The following is a 17,240-nucleotide window of genomic DNA, read 5'->3' as shown; positions in this document are numbered from 1 at the left end:
TAAAAACACGTGATTATAGTTTCTAGATGGAGTGAAGTTTCTGATTTATGGGATAAAGAATGGACATTGAAAATGAAAGAGATGAGCAGCAATGTAATTTTTTGTTTTATTATATTTCTTTTATATTAGATTTATTGTATAAAAATGGATTGTGTAATTGCATGACTGAACTAAACTATTATTTCAAGTGCTGTGTAATGAACACTCCTACATGTTTATAATTCACAACAGTAATTATTGATAACGGGCAAAGGATTAGCCAGTGTTTATATTGGAATATCACATAAGATACACTTAGACTTAACTTAGTACTTGTATAAGCAAGTCAGCAGTTTACCAACTTAATACTAACTGGAGTTCTATCAAGTACATTCTTTTAAATTATAATGTTTTGATATATGCTTAATCTGTCCTCCCACTGTTCTTTATAAAATAAAAAAACAAAACAAAAAAAGCATTTATTTAACAGTAAGCCTGGAGGAAAGAACTTTGGCAAGCCATGGAATTTACAGCTCATGATACTCATGATATTTGCAACCAGACACAAACCACTTATGCTACAAACCACAAATTGCAGTGAGTGAGCAAACTGTACAAAGCTGTTTTGTGAAATATTTGCAAAATCTGACATTATATCTTATATTAACATCTCAAAGTAATGGCAAGTCATGTCATGTTCGGTTTTTTTGGGTTTTTTTTTTTTTTTTGCATTTGAAGGATGTTGTTTTGTTTAAGAAAACAGGGTAAACAGAACTGAAATGGTTAAAGACATAAAATGGTGGCACATTAATTGCAATCCACAGTTTGCTTTATTAAAACTCATGAAAGTTTGTAATTAAAGCCATCTTACAACTGGAAACAAATGAATGGCAAAACAATAAATAAATACCCCCATAAAACTGACAGTTATAGTTGTATCTGAAACTCGGCTCTTTTCCTTAAACTATGTATATTAAAAAATTACAATTACTGTTTGGGAGATCAATAACCTTTAATCTTGGTTTTTCTTCATAATTATTTTTTTTGAACACAGGCCCTTTTGCTGTGCAAAGGTTATACATGAGTTAGAAACTGGGGCATTGGTTCTTTTCATTTGAAATAACTCTCAGAATATACCACAGGCCTTCACTAAATAGAAACAGAGCAGTATGACGATGGCGGTGGAGTTCCTGTTCAGCCAAGATCGCTGTGCACAGATTAAAGAGAACATTGTGGATGAACAGGGTCTGACTTATTCTGTTTCCAAGCACAACATCATAAAGTAAGATATGGCTTATACTTTTCATACCATGATTATAATGGTCAAGTGGAGCCTCATCTGTCAAATAAAGACCACTGAATATCCGGAGTTGAAAACCGACAAATAACAGTGGTCCAATTTGTTTCATTTGCTTTGAATAAAATGTATATTTTTCATGTGACTTTGAACCATTTGGAGTCATTTCAGTTATGTTTTTGGTTAAGTTAATCATGTGACTGCACACTGCCCTGTACATGACCCCACCACACAACACCAAATCTTCTCTGCCCTGCACATGACCCCACATTATGTCCGATCTAAAGATATATGTTCTGCGCTCTCATCTGCAAACCAATACGAGATCACTTAACTTCTTAGTCCTTCACCGTCACTTTTACCACAACATACACATCCTAGGGACAAACTAAGCATTTTTCACTAGTATTTTGATATACGCACATTCTGTGATTGGATATAGCTACTAGCTAAAAGCAAATACTTAAGTGAATATTAATTACGATCCAAGGTAAAGCTCTTCACACATGCGCAATGCTTTTAAGATGCATACAAGATGTTTTGAATACATATGAGTCATGGTATACAGAATTAGATTTCAAGCTGCTGCCAGAACAATAATTCCATATCAACGCCAAATTAACAGTAATATACAAATGCACAAACGTTGAAAATTGATCAAAACTGAACAGATGAGGACACATTTGCGCACCACTTGACACAATTTCTCCATGAACTATTGAATTACATCCTTGATTAATTCCCGTGGGTGTTGCGGAGGAAAGTACATATTTAATTAAAAAGAGAAAAACAAGATTATTAACTTACTGCAACCGCCTGGGATCCATTTGGGAGAGTCGAACTTCTGCAGACCCTGACGCGAGTAACCCGCACTAACAGGCTCTAAGCCTTTCTCTCAGAGATAAGACTAGCCAACAGCTGCGATTACGGACAGTTAACATTATATATGATGTAAATATATTGAGGGTTTGTCAGGTCTTGCAGGCCATAAAACCCACTTTAATGACCCCACGTGCTCTTCCTGCACCAGTCACTGGTCTTGCTTTGGGCAATTGGCATAAATAACCTTCAAAACTTCAAAATACGTGGCAAGAGAGCTAAAAAAAGAGGGGTTTGTGTAAAAAGCAACATAGTAACCACAGTAACTGGCAATGTGGTCAAGATAGCGAGTGTAGAAATTGAAAGAAGCGTGGAAATTTACATTGAATCTCCAATATAGGTGAGTGAGACGATTCTAAAATTAAAGCACTATTGAAACCGTAGTATAAATTGACTGTAGCTGACTGTTTTTATTTTCAACTTAGTGTGTGTATATAATGTTAGCATTCAGAAACATGGAGTATTAAAACGTTCGGTAGCATTTCAAATACATCGAGAGCGCCGAGAAGGCATGAATTAAGAAAAACTAGAGCCTATGTGAAACCAACAGTAAAGCGTAAAAGAACCTGAGTAGAACAAGCCATTCGAAAATTAGCATTTTGTTCACACAGTCAACGCTCCAATGTCCTTTGTTTGACATGGGCCTGGACTAACATCATGTCTCATTTTCTAAATGACAAATTTCAACAATAAGCTTTGAGCAATTCACTTTAAACGTCTTTATATGCTTTACACTTTCGTTTCATATTTCAAATGCATAAAAACGTAGGCCTATATTATAATTTAGTAGCACGCAGTATTTTATTAAATGTGCAAACTATTTTATTAAATGTGCAAACTATCTTATTGTTTTAAGGGTTTTGTACACCAAAACGTCACTTTGAAATGTTTGTGTAAACTTCCGCCGATTTGTTAAAAAAGGAAACAGTTGTCAGTGTCTGATGGGTGAGAGGAAGTGCTGTAAAAGTTTATTGGGGTCATAAAGTTTTATGTGCCTCCGTTTAAGGGCTACTGTAAATAAGTGACCAGGGCGTTAAAGTTCAATCATGTCTCATCACTGGAAGTATACACATGCACAATTGGTCCTCGATTAATACACGAAAATTTTACCAAAATAATATTATTTCGCGCTGAAGGTTTTCTTCTCTTAACCCTGCACGAGGTATAAAATGGGCCTTGAATGCAAAAATGCATTTGTGTAAAGAAAGACTCATTATTTTTGTTTTGTCAGACCAATTGGACTTTCTTTACGTTTCATCGATTTTATTTACAATGATACCACATTGGAGGTTTAATTGGACACAGACAGCGTTTAACCCAGAGCTGACAAAACTTTCTGATGTTTAGCAATTTAATCTTGTTACTGTGATGATTCATTATTGACTGGAAAAGTATCGATGTGGCTTAACAATGAAACTTCGAAAACAAATGGTAAGAATAACAGAAGTAATGGATCATACAAATGCGGTTCACACAAAAGTATAGGTCGTGTAGTTTGTTTGGTATGAGAGGTATAAGCCACTCCTTACAGTACTTGCCTATAAGAGTAGACTGTATAAAAAAGAAATACCAAGGTGCCTGCCTGTAGAATTTGCCCCAAAAAACATATTCAATTAAAGAGCAAAATGTTAGGAACGCATAGTGTTTCAACAGACATAATAATGGAGATAAAATTACCATTTGGCTGCTGGTTGACAGACAACATGATAGACAGCGTTTAATATGACACTACAGTTATTGCAATATTATCATGGAGTGTGGTTAACTATAGCCTACTTGATGTATTTACGACAGAAAGTACAATGGATAAAAAGAAAAGTTCCATCAAAATTCAATATGCAAAGGAGAGATTGATCAATGTTCAAGCAAAGCACCACATTATTTGCACTTACATTGAAGTCAATAACTGGATGCAGGCCTCGGTATGCTATTTTAGGTTATTGATACAAGTGGTTTTAGTAAATTATATTCAAATAAAGTTTAAGCTTATACATTATTCAAATAAGAATCTCCTTTTGGGAGAGAGCAGTATCAATAACGAAAATATTGACATATTCACACAACAACATGATATTTTAGACAAATGAAAGACATTTACTGCTTTCAACAACAAAATCTAATCATTTGTTGCTTCAAGTTAACACTGCCTTTATTTTCAGGCTTTTTCAATTGAAGCCGTGCACCACATTATTTATAGTCCTCCTTTCACTTTCAACTTTGAGTCCTTCTTCCACTTCATGCGACGGTTCTGGAACCAAATTTTAATTTGCCGCTCGTTCAAGCAGAGGTTATTGGCAATCTCGATACGTCTGCGACGTGTGAGGTATCGGTTGAAATGGAACTCTTTCTCCAACTCCAGAGTCTGGTACCGGGTGTAACTGGTTCGTGACCTTTTACCGTCAGATTCTGAAGTGGCATCAGAAAGATATTGGGTTACCTATACGTGAAATTTGATCGACTGTCGTCCTCATGCATATTACTAGGAAAAATATTTTCATAATCACTGATGAAGTTGCCACCAAACACAATCCATAAAATGAAATATGGATACATCAAGCATTATGAAATCCAAAATGAAAACAGTGGACAGGTGGTATGTCGCTAACATTTATTTATTCTGAAATTAGAAAGGGTCATGCACAGAAATAACACAAACGTAATAAAAAAAACAACCATAATAATCATAAATGTATGAAGGCCACGAGCTTCCGAACATGTCCTGACCCACAATATTGAGCTCAAATTAAAAAAAGTCCTAAATAAATAAATAAACATAAAAAGACAATGCCTTACTGCTTAGAGGATACAAATTGACATTATACTTTTGTACTTTACTAGCTACTCCAGCGGTGCAGAGTGCAACTAACCGGAAACAAGTAGCCTACTGCCAGATACTGTATGTGTGTGCAAAGATTCGCTTGAAATTCCACTTTACACGAATAACATGTAAACTCATGCTTAAAGCAAGAAATAATAAGTACATTTACATGTAATACTTTTTTTGCTTTTCTTAACCAATTATTTCTCCATAAATTTGACCGGAGATCACCTCTTCACAGAAACAGGACAGGTTTACGAGCAATAGATGCCTTTGTCATAAAATTTACGGCCGCTAGTTTTATTATTTCCTGCGTTTGGCCTATAAAACTCAAGAGGAAAAATATGGAGCGACAAAACGTAGGAAAGAGATGCAATGACGAGGATGAGATGCGTGCAGTTTCCCTCTCTCTTCCAAAACAAACTTTAAACGTAACTTTACCGTGGCTCATGTGTAGCTTTGTCATCCACGGATATATCTGCGGCTGCGACTGGTTCTGACGCTGAGTCGAGTTAGTTTGTTGCTTTATCGCTGAAGTAGTCTCCATTTTGATATCGTCTGTGCGGCTCTTGCCGCTGGGCTTCTCCATAACTTCCATATTCCCCTCGGCTTTTTGGCTCAACAGTCCGTGACTGAGGGGGTTGTACCCGTGAGTGCTTACAAAGCTACGAGAGCCCAGAGCTGAACAGGACTGTGTTCGCTGAACTGCTACACTGGTCCTTGCACGGTCGCTTGTGTTTATCACCTCCCGTTTCAAAGAGTTGGAGGGGATTTGAGAACTGAAGGATCCGCCGATATCAAGTCCTTCGTACGCGTAATTGGACTCGTGAAACTCAGAGTGAACACCATAGTTGCCAAAAGTGTGCATTCTACAAGAGGAGGCGTCTTGCGTTTGCTTGGAAAAAGACTTTCCAACGTATGAGCTCATTCTATTTCCAAAACAATATAGTAACCTTAGAGAGAGAGTCACAAAAAGCACCCGATCGCAGCAGAGATTGAATCAGCTAATAAAGTATACATAAGTTGTTTAGAAGTTTTATTTGTTTATTGGACTTTATTTGTATTTCTAGAGGACGTTGGGCTTGTCCTAAAAAAGAGCAGGATTTATAGGAGGAGGAAATCATTTTCTTTTTTTTCTTGATACGACGCGTAATGCCCAAATATGGAATGTTTAAATAGAATCACGTGCAGCTCCTGGGCCAGTCATAAATTGGCTTGATCCCCAGGAGGTTATTGATAGACAGTGAAACGTGTCCGATAACTTCTCGGTATGGAAATCATCTAAGGGTCTGGGCTAAAAGGGTGAGACCGTTAGACAAGAGCGTCATCTGGCGTCTAATACTGGACAAAGCGGCACCACACACACACACACACACACACACACACACACACACACACACACACACACACACACACACACACACACAAACAAGATACTATGCGATACGATGTTATGGCAAATCAAATGTCAAGGCCAACACGATAATCCATATTCTATATATGACAAATATGTGTTTCTCCCGTTTCACGGTAATGGTTTGTGATTGTTTCGTGTGTATGTTGCTTTTTTCTTGGGTATTTGCGAAATTAATCCCCATTATGATCATACATGTCTCTTAAATGCGTCAACGTATGTGCATTTATTGCAGCGGCTTCACAAAACTAAATGTGATTTATTTTTATATTATCGCAGATCTACTGGTTTAGCGTTGTGCCACTAGATGCAATGCAAATGTGGTTTTGTCAATCAAGCATAGCCGCTGAATGGACTTTATTTATTGAATGAAAAGTCGTCACATAGCCTACTTTAATCATTAGGGATTAACAATAATAGGTTGCATTTTTCCATTAGGATAATTGGGCAGATTAAATTTGAGTTAAATGAAGTACACTATAACGATACACCAAACTCCAATGTAACCGTGAATTTAATTTGTTATTTGGATTCAAATTGCTCACAAACTCACAAAGATATGTAGGCCGAAATAAAATCTTCTTCAAAACGAACAAGTGTTTCAAGTCTTAAGTTTACAGAACCCTTTATGAATGGTGAAGAGCGCAAGGCTGGAGTCAAAATAAAGACAATAAATGTTTTTGTTTTCAAGAATTTTATTAAATAATACACAGTTTACACAAACAATATAATTGCGTACCAAGGTATATGTTTGTTTTCATATTGGTGTGATTCTCACTTTAAGACAAGTTTATATGCACACAACTACAAGTATGATGAAATGTATTTTTTGAAGTTCTCTCAATAGCTAATGTGCCAGTATACAGCGGCATTTTGAACAACAGAACACTGACGGGGCAAAAGCAATATTAACAAAAAAACAAAAACAAAAAAAGGATAATAAAATGTAATAAGGATTTAGGTAGTATAGTTCATCCCGCCAGGGTTCGTTTCGTTGTACAAATATGCATCCACAAAGAAAAAAAAAACTGAATGTACATATAAGAAGTTTCCTTCACTTCTGGAATGCTTAGGTACAGTTTAGAGGCTTAATAGTTTGGGAGACATAGCCTATCAAATTCGAATACATTTTCATCTAATGTAATTTTCTACTAGCCTATAGCAACATGATAGCTAATACTAGAACCACACAAACATTTCAGCTGTGGCATTGTCATCACGCAGCCAATAAAGAACTATTTTCAGTACAAAGAGAAGTGAATTGCTTTATGGTGGATAACATGTGCGTCTTCCTCTCTCTTAATCTCTCCATTTGTTTCAACGTGTGTAAATGTTAGTGGCGTGGTGGTAGTAGAGCTTGTGTATGGTGTTCAGGTCGGACGAGGAGGGGGCAGTCAAAAGGAATAGCAGAGTATACAGTCCATGCATTAATATTTGCAAATTCTCCGTTTAGGTAGTTACGTTGCAGTTAACAGGCGTTCGAGAACGAGAAATGGACTTCCTAATCTTTAATCTTTTTAACTTCCTCGGTTTCCTCCTCGGTCTCCTTCTCGGTGTCTTGAGGAGTACCCGTTGATTCGGTCCCCGGTACAGTAGAAGTTAGATTGGTCTCTTTCTTCCATTTCATGCGCCTATTCTGGAACCAGATCTTGATTTGACGCTCGGTTAGACACAGAGCGTTGGCGATCTCGATGCGTCTGCGTCTGGTTAAATACCGATTGAAGTGAAATTCTTTTTCCAGTTCCAAGGTTTGGTATCTGGAGTAAATCTGGCGACCTCTTCTTCTGTCTGACCCGTACCCAACTCCTGTTGTGGGGAAAAGTTTAAATGCATTTTAAAAAGAGAGTTTACACAAATCAATTATTAATTGAATGCAAAATAAAACACATGTTTGGGATCCTGGTGGAATAATTCACTTAGAGCAATTTTTAAAATCTATTTTATAAGGTGACTAATATAACAATTTGACAAAAGAATGTAGCCTATATACTCAGCATTTAACCCATTATTACAGTCACAAAGCAAAGCGAAACTTGTTTCGAATTTCAGTGTTTCTAAAACATTTCTTTCAACTAACTTTCCTACCGTGTGTTTTCAAACAGTACATCGGACAAGTTAAGTCACATTTTTAACATAGTAGTGAATGCTCTTAAAATTGTTCAAAATGCACTTTTCTTTGGATATTTTTTTAACGCGCTCACACTTATTGTACATGTTTTTGAAATAATTTTGGCACTTGAGTATTAAAGGAGGAAGCCAAATGGGATTCCCCTCTCTGGAAAAGGGGGCTTTTATAGTCTGATGATTTAGTAGTGGTTTATGAGGCCATAAAATGTAGCTACTCTGTTGATAGGACGTATCGTAAAACAGACCAATTCCACCAGGGTATGTCCCAAGTCGCAGTAAAAACTCACCGCTGTGCGAGTTCATGCGCTGCATCCACGGGTAGATCTGAACGTTGTTTCCTTTCTGATCCTGTGTTCCTGCACGAGCTTGTTCCAGGCTGTACTCCTGGGCAACGTGGCTCTGCGCACTGAGTCCCATACTAGTTTGCCTGCAACTGGGAAGCACGTCCTTATCTTGAAGAAACACGTTAGATCCATACTCGTACGGTCCTCGACTTGATCCAAACACAACGTTATCTTGAGGTGAATAGAAAGGGGACGCATAAATCCGGTTTTGGGTCACTGTGGTGCCATAAGACGAAAAATGTCTGACTGAATCATATGCGGTCGTGTTCAGTGGCATGTTGGGCAAAACCTCTTGCCCACCAGATAAATGGCACGAGAGCGACGGGTTCGCGAAATACGAATTCATACCTTTCCTATCGCCCTCTCATCAACTCACCCTCCTATCTTATTTCCCCTCTCTTAATCTCTCACTTTCTTTCTTTGTGCTATGGGGTCTGCTTCCTTCTGTCACATACACACGTCTCCCGCCTGCTTTCCTAACTCTCTTTCAAATGAACTTCAGAAGGATTTCAATAATATTAATTTCCAGTCTCCGGTTAAGACGCGCAAAGCAAGTGTTATAGCCAAGGCTTGGCTCATGGAAGGACAATATGACAGCGTCACCTGACCACTTTCAGCCAATTGAATGCGCTGTATACGGAGGAATATCGAGCTTGTAGCTTCTTATCCTTGTGGCTTCAGTTGATAAAGTTTAAGTAAACACACACACAAATACAGAATACGCACTCACACGAACAATGAATCACATATTTTTGTGCATTAATCAGCGAGTTAATCTGTTAATCTTCTCCATGTGTATTATGAAGATAAATATAGACTTAGGCTATCCTGAAGGATCATGCATTTTACAATGAGCTAATTTTCCTCTCAGTTAATTGCCTGAAATATGTTTTTTTTACAGCTGCTTACTGTAGCGGACGTAGACCAAAATATTCTATATTTTTATGTTTTACTATGACAATACTACTGTATTCGTGTCTTTTTGGCGCAACAACTTCATTACTTAATTACAATTACTGTGAAAAAGATATTACTAAAATTTTAATCATTCCAATTATATGAATAGAACTCTTTGTTTAAAAAAAGAAAATGACCAAGATTTTGTTTACCCTCCCTTTTAAGAAGCATTTCACAATTTCATATAAAAAATTAAAAGTAACTAAGAATATGTCCGCTGATACACATTTTATATCATATTAATAGACATTCACTGCATTGTCGTCAGTCACCAAGTCAAATTACCACACTATTCTTTTATTATTCAGTAGATAGGTAACGTTTGTTTTCTCTATCTCTATTTCCTCGGGCTTTCATTGCGCTGAAGGGGAAACGTCTGTTCTTTTCCTTTCCCCATTTGTAATGTATTGATAATCTCAATGGTAAAAAGAACCTGAGTAAGGAGGGGGGAAGGGGCATCTTACTAAAGAATGCGTCAAACGCGCCTCGGTGCCATAAAAGTCACAAACCCAACTGAGGACTTCCAGCTCTGAAGCAATTACCCCTTTGAATGTATGGGGGCTGTGCAGCCAGACTCTTATCTTGTGGACAGAAAGCTGCTAAAATTAGAAAGCTAAAACATTTGCATTTAACTTTATAGTGTATGTAGAATGATTATGAAAAAAAAAATACCACGAGACATTTTAAACTTAAGTAGGCTCTGATGACTGTATTGATTTTATTTATAAGGATAAAATATATTTTTTCAGAATTTCTCAAAATGATCATATTTGCCAACGATATGTTAAATAATACAAATATAATTTTGTTTTTTTGTAACAAAGTTTTCCTTTGTTAAATGCTAGCAGCCATATTAATGGAACAGTCAATTTTATCATGTTCAAAGAATCAGTAGTGGGAAAAGGACTAGTTTTAACCGAATGGTTAGGGTATGCTCCATGACCTTAATGCAGGCCACATGACGGGACGTGTGAGGCCAAAAACAGTGGTTTAGAAAGAGGTGCGCAATACACGAGATTGACAGAACAGTAAAATTTACTTCCAGCCCGACAGTGAGAAAAGGCATTTAACAGCTATAAAACAGGCTAATCTGCTTAACGATTGATTAAATGCATACAATTTTTCTTTGTATTCTAAAGTACCTATAAAATCGGGATAAATCAATATCAAGGATTAATGTTTTTGATGGGTTGTCCTATTTTGGACAATATTTGAGATCGACAAAGTTTAACTCTATATCTCTGCTAGGAATGTCTACTAGGAATTTCTAAACATCAATATGGTAAGTGCTATTTGATTAGTTTACGGCTACCTACTTCATATGAATATGATTAATTATCTTCCGAAGCTAATTCATCGACGTTTAAACCGATAATACTATACTACTACTACTAATAATAGTAGTAGTAGTAGTGCAGTAGTAGTTTTAACCGGTCTGCAATAAAAGTAATAAAAACATGAATTAGCATACACGCCGCTAAGTTAATACAATAAATATATCTATATGGCAGTGTGTAACTTCACGTATTACTATGATTTAATTCATACAAAATTACACTATGTATACTGTGGGAAAGAAACTAATAAAAGTAAAATATAACAGTAATATAAAATATTTCTTGCGTGAAAAGCGTATGCACACGTTTTAACATTTTTAAGTTTGTGGATATTGCACAGTTGCCAATTCAAATATATGAAATCTAAAAATTAAAAATAATCACAGCAATAATTATATTTTCAATTCCAATTTAAAAAATATCTCAATTACCTTTGTATTAAACTAGTAGGCTATGCCACTGGATATATCCTAAAATATTTAAAAACAGGAAAGCGCGATGCTGAAAACAAATCAGAGGTGCATTATTAATTCTTAAATCATTTAATTGTTTTCACTATGGCTATCTTCCGACGTGTAGGCTAGTTTGGCGGAATTGAGATCACATACTAAGTTTAGGTTGTATCTATATATCTGACTCTTTGATGTTCAATATTGCTCCAACGACTTTGAACTGAAAGCCTTTGATGGGGAGATTTTTCATATCGTGATCTATTTTACAGCATCAGTCTTGTGAATGAAGTAGCGAGTAAAACACACCACACTCAGTCTGCAGTTGGTATGTTGATGTGACTGCAGAGAAAGAGCTTTAAGTGTTTTATTGCAGCCCTTAAGACAAATCGCACGGTTGTGTTTTAGCGTTTGAAGAGGCAATAAATAGACATCCCGTTTGGCCTGTATTCTCTTTACACTCGACCAAACTACGCACTAACGTCCACCAAAATCGTCCTTACTTCCAATGCGTAATATACGTGATATGATTATGATCTGGAAAAAGCAAGCTATGCACATCCTTACTGTGCTCGATAATGGCCTAGTCTGCACATTCTCCAAAGTTAAATTAATGTTATCATTGGCCTATTTATTTGTAACGGATGTTCACAATTGCAAATTCCAATGATGAGTCTTATAGCTCTCTTATCCAAGCCCAACTTTCCTACCCTGTCATCTATATGTCGATGTATCTATGCGAAAACAAAATCCATAATAGTAACGTGACAGCTGTAACAGAGCTCTCGTGTGCAGCTAAGCACTTATAACAACACGCGACCCGAAGGGGCATTATGGTTTTTAACTAGCACAAGATAATTCTGTGAAATTTTGTGGCCGCGTAATGACCTCCATGAATAAGGCGTTTTGAAGTAGAGCGAACTCATATTGCCCTGCGGTTCTTGTAAGGAAATGTTTGGAATTGAAAGTTCGCCTGGAATTTGTTTTCATTTTCGTGCAACTGAATTATGCCTTCTATGATTCAAATTCAATAGCGGTGGCAGACACGAGATTGGCCCAAAGTTTACACAAATGATAGTCAAATGGCAATAAATGTGTCAATTTCAGAAACCTGTTTAGGACTTTGCTATTAACACTAAGAATAACTGTAATACACAAATGAATAAATCTCGTGCACCTTATATACGTACAGGCATAAGGATTAGTTAAATAGACTCAATTTTTAATGGCAAACAAAAGACAGCCATTATTCCGAGGCAAAGTGGAGACTCACAGTAAAGAAGAACCCCGCCCTCCACTCGCGTTCTGTCTCTCACTTACACACAAACACACACATGCACATCGACGAACCATATGCGAGCCCACACACAAGCATTCTGCCTTAATAAATTACCAATCCATTAAAACAAATGAGAAAATTAGTGCACGCAAACCATAGCTCTACAAATCAGATTATCTGTTTCTGTATAAAAAATATATATATGTTCATACACACTTCTAATTTCACAAATAAACACAACATAAGTAAAACTTTTCTTTTCAACGCTTCCATTACAAATGGAATGCATGTTCACAACAACTGGTTTTATTATTAACACTTTTTTTGTTTCCCCCAGTCCAGCCGCAGATGTGGATTTCAAGAGGCCCATGACTGAAGGTCGCAGCTCTAGCTTTTTGGTCAGCGGAGTACCAACGGATTTTTTTAACATGCTATCCCATGGTTATTATATTTAAAGCATCATGTTTGTCAATACTGTCTCATTACAACTATAAAACTAATAATAATAATTAAAAATAGTCGGACTGTTTCTGTATTTGTTTTGAAATGACTTTATTATTTAAATAATTGAGTATTAATATGAATTGCAATTTGTTTGTGCTAATTAGCTAGCATATCAATCTGTATGATAATAAAGCAATTGTATCAGTTTCCTTTCAAATAAACTTTTTACGCAGAAACACCAGCAAATGGGAGACATATTTCCACATGAAAATTAAGATCTGAATTTTATGTGGGCAGTTGCCCTGACTGATTTTAGGCTCTGTATAATGCCTTGCATATGGAGCAGGCACAAGGTGGCAGTGTTGTTTGATTTAGTCTTCACGGAATGACAGTGTTACATGATTGAACACGTGAGAGAGAGAGAGAGAATGAGAGAGAGAGAGAGAGAGAGAGAGAGAGAGAGAGAGAGAGAGATTGTTTTAACAAATATTCAGATATGTCTGGAGTGTTTAATCAGTTGTTTGCTTTGTAACACAAGCCGTTTACGCTTTAAGTAGTTGAGCAAGTGTAAATTATTTTGTGAGCGTAGCTATACAACCCGTTTGTCATCAGACGTACACGACCAGAATTCATCAGTTTGGATACAAATTAACGATACTAGTTACATTGTAACCCTGTCTCTCAAAATAGAACTCACTCATGAATATTTCACATTTTCCAGTGTAAATAATCACACATAACGAGGAATAGTAAAATGCAATCTAGAAAGAAAATATGACAAGAGCTACCAATATAGCCCGATAAGTGTCACATAGTCACATTGAATTGGTTAAATATAGTCATTTTTGTAAAAGGCCTGATATTCTTGAGTCTATTTTGCACATTGTATTAAAGCTATAGCTTACTATGAAGTCAAAAATGCAATTAAATACATACCCGTTTCAAAAAACCACAATCAAACACATAACCTGACAAAGCATGTGCTATTTAACTATTTGAAGGTAAACGCATTAACCCCAAACCACACCCGCTTGGACAACTTAACTAAACTTAAAAATATTATAATTAATTTTCGCCGAAACAATTAATAATCAACAATAGTTCCAGAAAGCAATAACACAAGTCACTTGTCAACGAGGCTGTGCGTTCACAATCCATACAATATTAGAGAAAACGACACAATAAAAGAACATTTATCTATGTTTCATGTCTCTCTTAAACATCCCGTTTGACACGAATCCAGTACTGTCAAATCACCATATAATGTAGCTACATCTGTAAGAAGCCAATAAGCAGCGTAGAATATGTTCACTTACCAGCGTTCGCTGTTGTCTGTGTGACGCACGTTCAATGGTGTTCGATAGCAGCACATCATAGGCAACGGCACTAGGATCTAGATCCCATGCTCCTGTACTCTTAAATGTTTTACTCTTTCGAGGTGAAATTATCATATTTACGCACGCGAAACCCCTCAAGCTCCAGCTAACAGTGCTGTTTTCCTCTAGAGGATCAGATGGGTAGAAAGGAGACTGGGGAGGCGGCGACGTCAGTCATTACTAGCGATGAAGCAGACGAGACAAGATGGTGTTATACTATCTGCGTTTTAAAAATCCTCTTTAGACGGTGAATAAACAGAAAACGGGAAAAATGGCTGGTGCTAAGATCATTTCAACACCACAGCGAGCTCGTAAGTCGATAGATGGGGATATCCAGTGGAAGACAACAGCACAAAGTTCATGTTCATAGAGTGAGTACCACGTGGTCTGACGCAACCAATGACCGCGTGTATTCAGTCGTAAACTTTTATTACTTAGCTGTAAATTCCCCCTCTAAACAACTAGGAATGTGTTACGTTTCACCCTCTCTCAAATATCGCATTTCCCATTTTCTTCCTTCTTTTTTTTTTTTTTTTTTTTTTTTTTTTGTTGGCTAAGTTGATGGCATTGAGAAAACAGTTTTATATTCGTCATAAAGCCTATTGTGAAACACAGAAGTACAATTACTATTAAAAGCTTAATGATCACATTAACATTTTTCGAATCTGGGTATGATGAAAATGGTAAAACAGGATAAATAAGCTATAATGGGCAAAAATGTATTAGGTGTCTGTTTATAACATGTGCAAGCCCTATTTTGTTAATCTAAATGTGTAAATATAAAGGGAAATATCCATTGTCCTGTAGCCTATACCCACAATGCGTTTAAAAAAGTATTGATATTAATAATTAAAGGTGTAAAAGTCTTAATGCAGCAATTATTTTTTAACCATTGTTTAACCTATTTACCCCATTTGACCCATTAGGGGTTTTGTTTTGGACTAGTCGTTTAGCAGATCGGAGCACATTATAACTTTTTAAAAGATAAAGTTAAAATAATCACATGATCATTTCACAAGGATTTGAGAGCAACATAATTATAAAGATCGTGGAACATTAGTATTAACTATTATTCTTATTTCACAAAATTATCATAAAGTCACATTTGTAGCTACTATCCATTGTGTACAGACGCACTTGCAAAAGAGAACAAAATTAAGTTACAAAAACTTGCTATTGCAAATATTCTTAATTATATGCTGGCCTATTTCCAAAAAAAAAACTTTTGACATTTTTTAAACAACAGTAGTTTGACTCTTGTGCTGTCAAATGTCTGTACTGAACAACTAATAATAATGCAAAATGAACAGTCCTCTCTGTCAGATAATGCTTTATCAATTTATTGTTAAAGAGAAATCAAATATGATTATTGATTCAATGATGTTCAATGATGTTGATTCAGTGATGTTAAGCTTAACACTGTAACAACGTCAAAGTTCAGAAATGTACAGTTCAGTGTTGTATTATGGTGCACGCATGTATATGTTTTAATAAAGCTTTACGTTATTCTTCAATAGTTAACGCTATGTATATCAATGTAGTTGCAGGTCATTTGTTTTCTTCAAACGAAATTCGTTATATGATCTTGATTGGTTAATTGATAAGTATCAGAATCATTAATTGCAAGATGATAGCATTAAAGAAAATTAAATGAGATATCCTTAAAATATGTAACATGTAGGCTAATGTATGGAAACAATTGCAATTGAGCAAAAACAAAACCAGTCAAGACAATACAGCCAAAGCTATTTTATGACAATAATACATATTAACTAAACGATTTTTTGGCTAAACAAATCGACAAAAGTTAAAAAAAAAAAAACTTTATGAAAGCTGTGTAAGTTTTTCCTTTAGGCTTAATTCATGTAGGCCTATTTCACTCCTATTTTTTTAGTTTCATACCACAAATATACACAGAACGCAAATCTACGTACAAATATCGAACACACTCTAATAAAAAAAAATAAAAAAAATAAATACATGCACAAATACTTACACTAACGAACATAGCCAAGAGCGGGGTAAGATTTCCCCCTTTAATTTGTTGCTTTTCAGGAACAACTTGTTTTTTTTTCTAATTTGATAGCGCAACCATAAACAGAATGTAAATATGTGTACAAATATGACAACTTCCACTCTTATAAAATACAATAAAATAAAATATCACACAAACATATACATGCACCCTTGCATACATACACTCAAAGCAGCCCCACGTCCACGTTGCTTTCCTGGTGTCTTGTTCTAGCCTGTCTGCACTGCACAGAAATCAAAAGGCAAAAACGTCTGCCCGGATGCGACACTGTCGGGTTTACACCACCAATAAAGTTTACTGCAGGTATAGTAAAGCCCTCATTTGGAATGTAACAGCAGTGCAATACAAAGGCAAGGCGGATGGACAATGACCACTGCAATTGTCACTACCACCGGAACTTCCTGAAAAGGTCTATGCCTTAATTAAAATATCTTCTTTTTTTTTCATCTTTTTTTTTTACAACAGTGACCCTCCAACACCATCCCAACAAAAGGAGAGTGAAATA

General features: G+C 36.0%; 3 protein-coding genes across 3 annotated transcripts in view; all 3 read right to left on the bottom strand.

Annotated features, from left to right (window-relative positions):
* Positions 1-15,502, bottom strand: part of hoxc3a (homeobox C3a) — a 38,477-nt gene extending 22,975 nt beyond the window's left edge. The window contains exon 1 of the mRNA XM_077218930.1: positions 14,641-15,502. The gene's annotated coding sequence lies outside the window, so the exon portion shown is untranslated. The remainder of the gene's footprint in view (positions 1-14,640) is intronic.
* On the bottom strand, positions 791-6,072 carry hoxc5a (homeobox C5a). Its single transcript, XM_077218929.1, has 2 exons — positions 5,415-6,072; positions 791-4,561 (listed from the first exon to the last, which is right to left on the bottom strand). Exons 1-2 carry the CDS (start codon positions 5,899-5,901, stop codon positions 4,347-4,349), a joined length of 702 nt encoding a protein of 233 aa, XP_077075044.1. The 5' UTR covers positions 5,902-6,072; the 3' UTR covers positions 791-4,346.
* On the bottom strand, positions 7,065-9,879 carry hoxc6a (homeobox C6a). The gene is made up of 2 exons (XM_077218927.1): positions 8,802-9,879; positions 7,065-8,193 (listed from the first exon to the last, which is right to left on the bottom strand). The coding sequence occupies exons 1-2, from the start codon at positions 9,202-9,204 to the stop codon at positions 7,889-7,891; spliced, it is 708 nt and encodes a 235-aa protein (XP_077075042.1). The 5' UTR covers positions 9,205-9,879; the 3' UTR covers positions 7,065-7,888.
* Positions 15,503-17,240: the final 1,738 nt, after the last annotated feature.

The sequence above is a fragment of the Siphateles boraxobius genome, unplaced genomic scaffold, assembly GCF_051911475.1.
Source record: "Siphateles boraxobius isolate OS27281-9 unplaced genomic scaffold, OSU_SipBor_1 77, whole genome shotgun sequence".
Classification (NCBI taxonomy): Eukaryota; Metazoa; Chordata; class Actinopteri; order Cypriniformes; family Leuciscidae; genus Siphateles; species Siphateles boraxobius.
The sequence above is the reverse complement of the archived record's forward strand: the minus strand, read 5'-3'. Positions and strand labels throughout refer to the sequence as shown.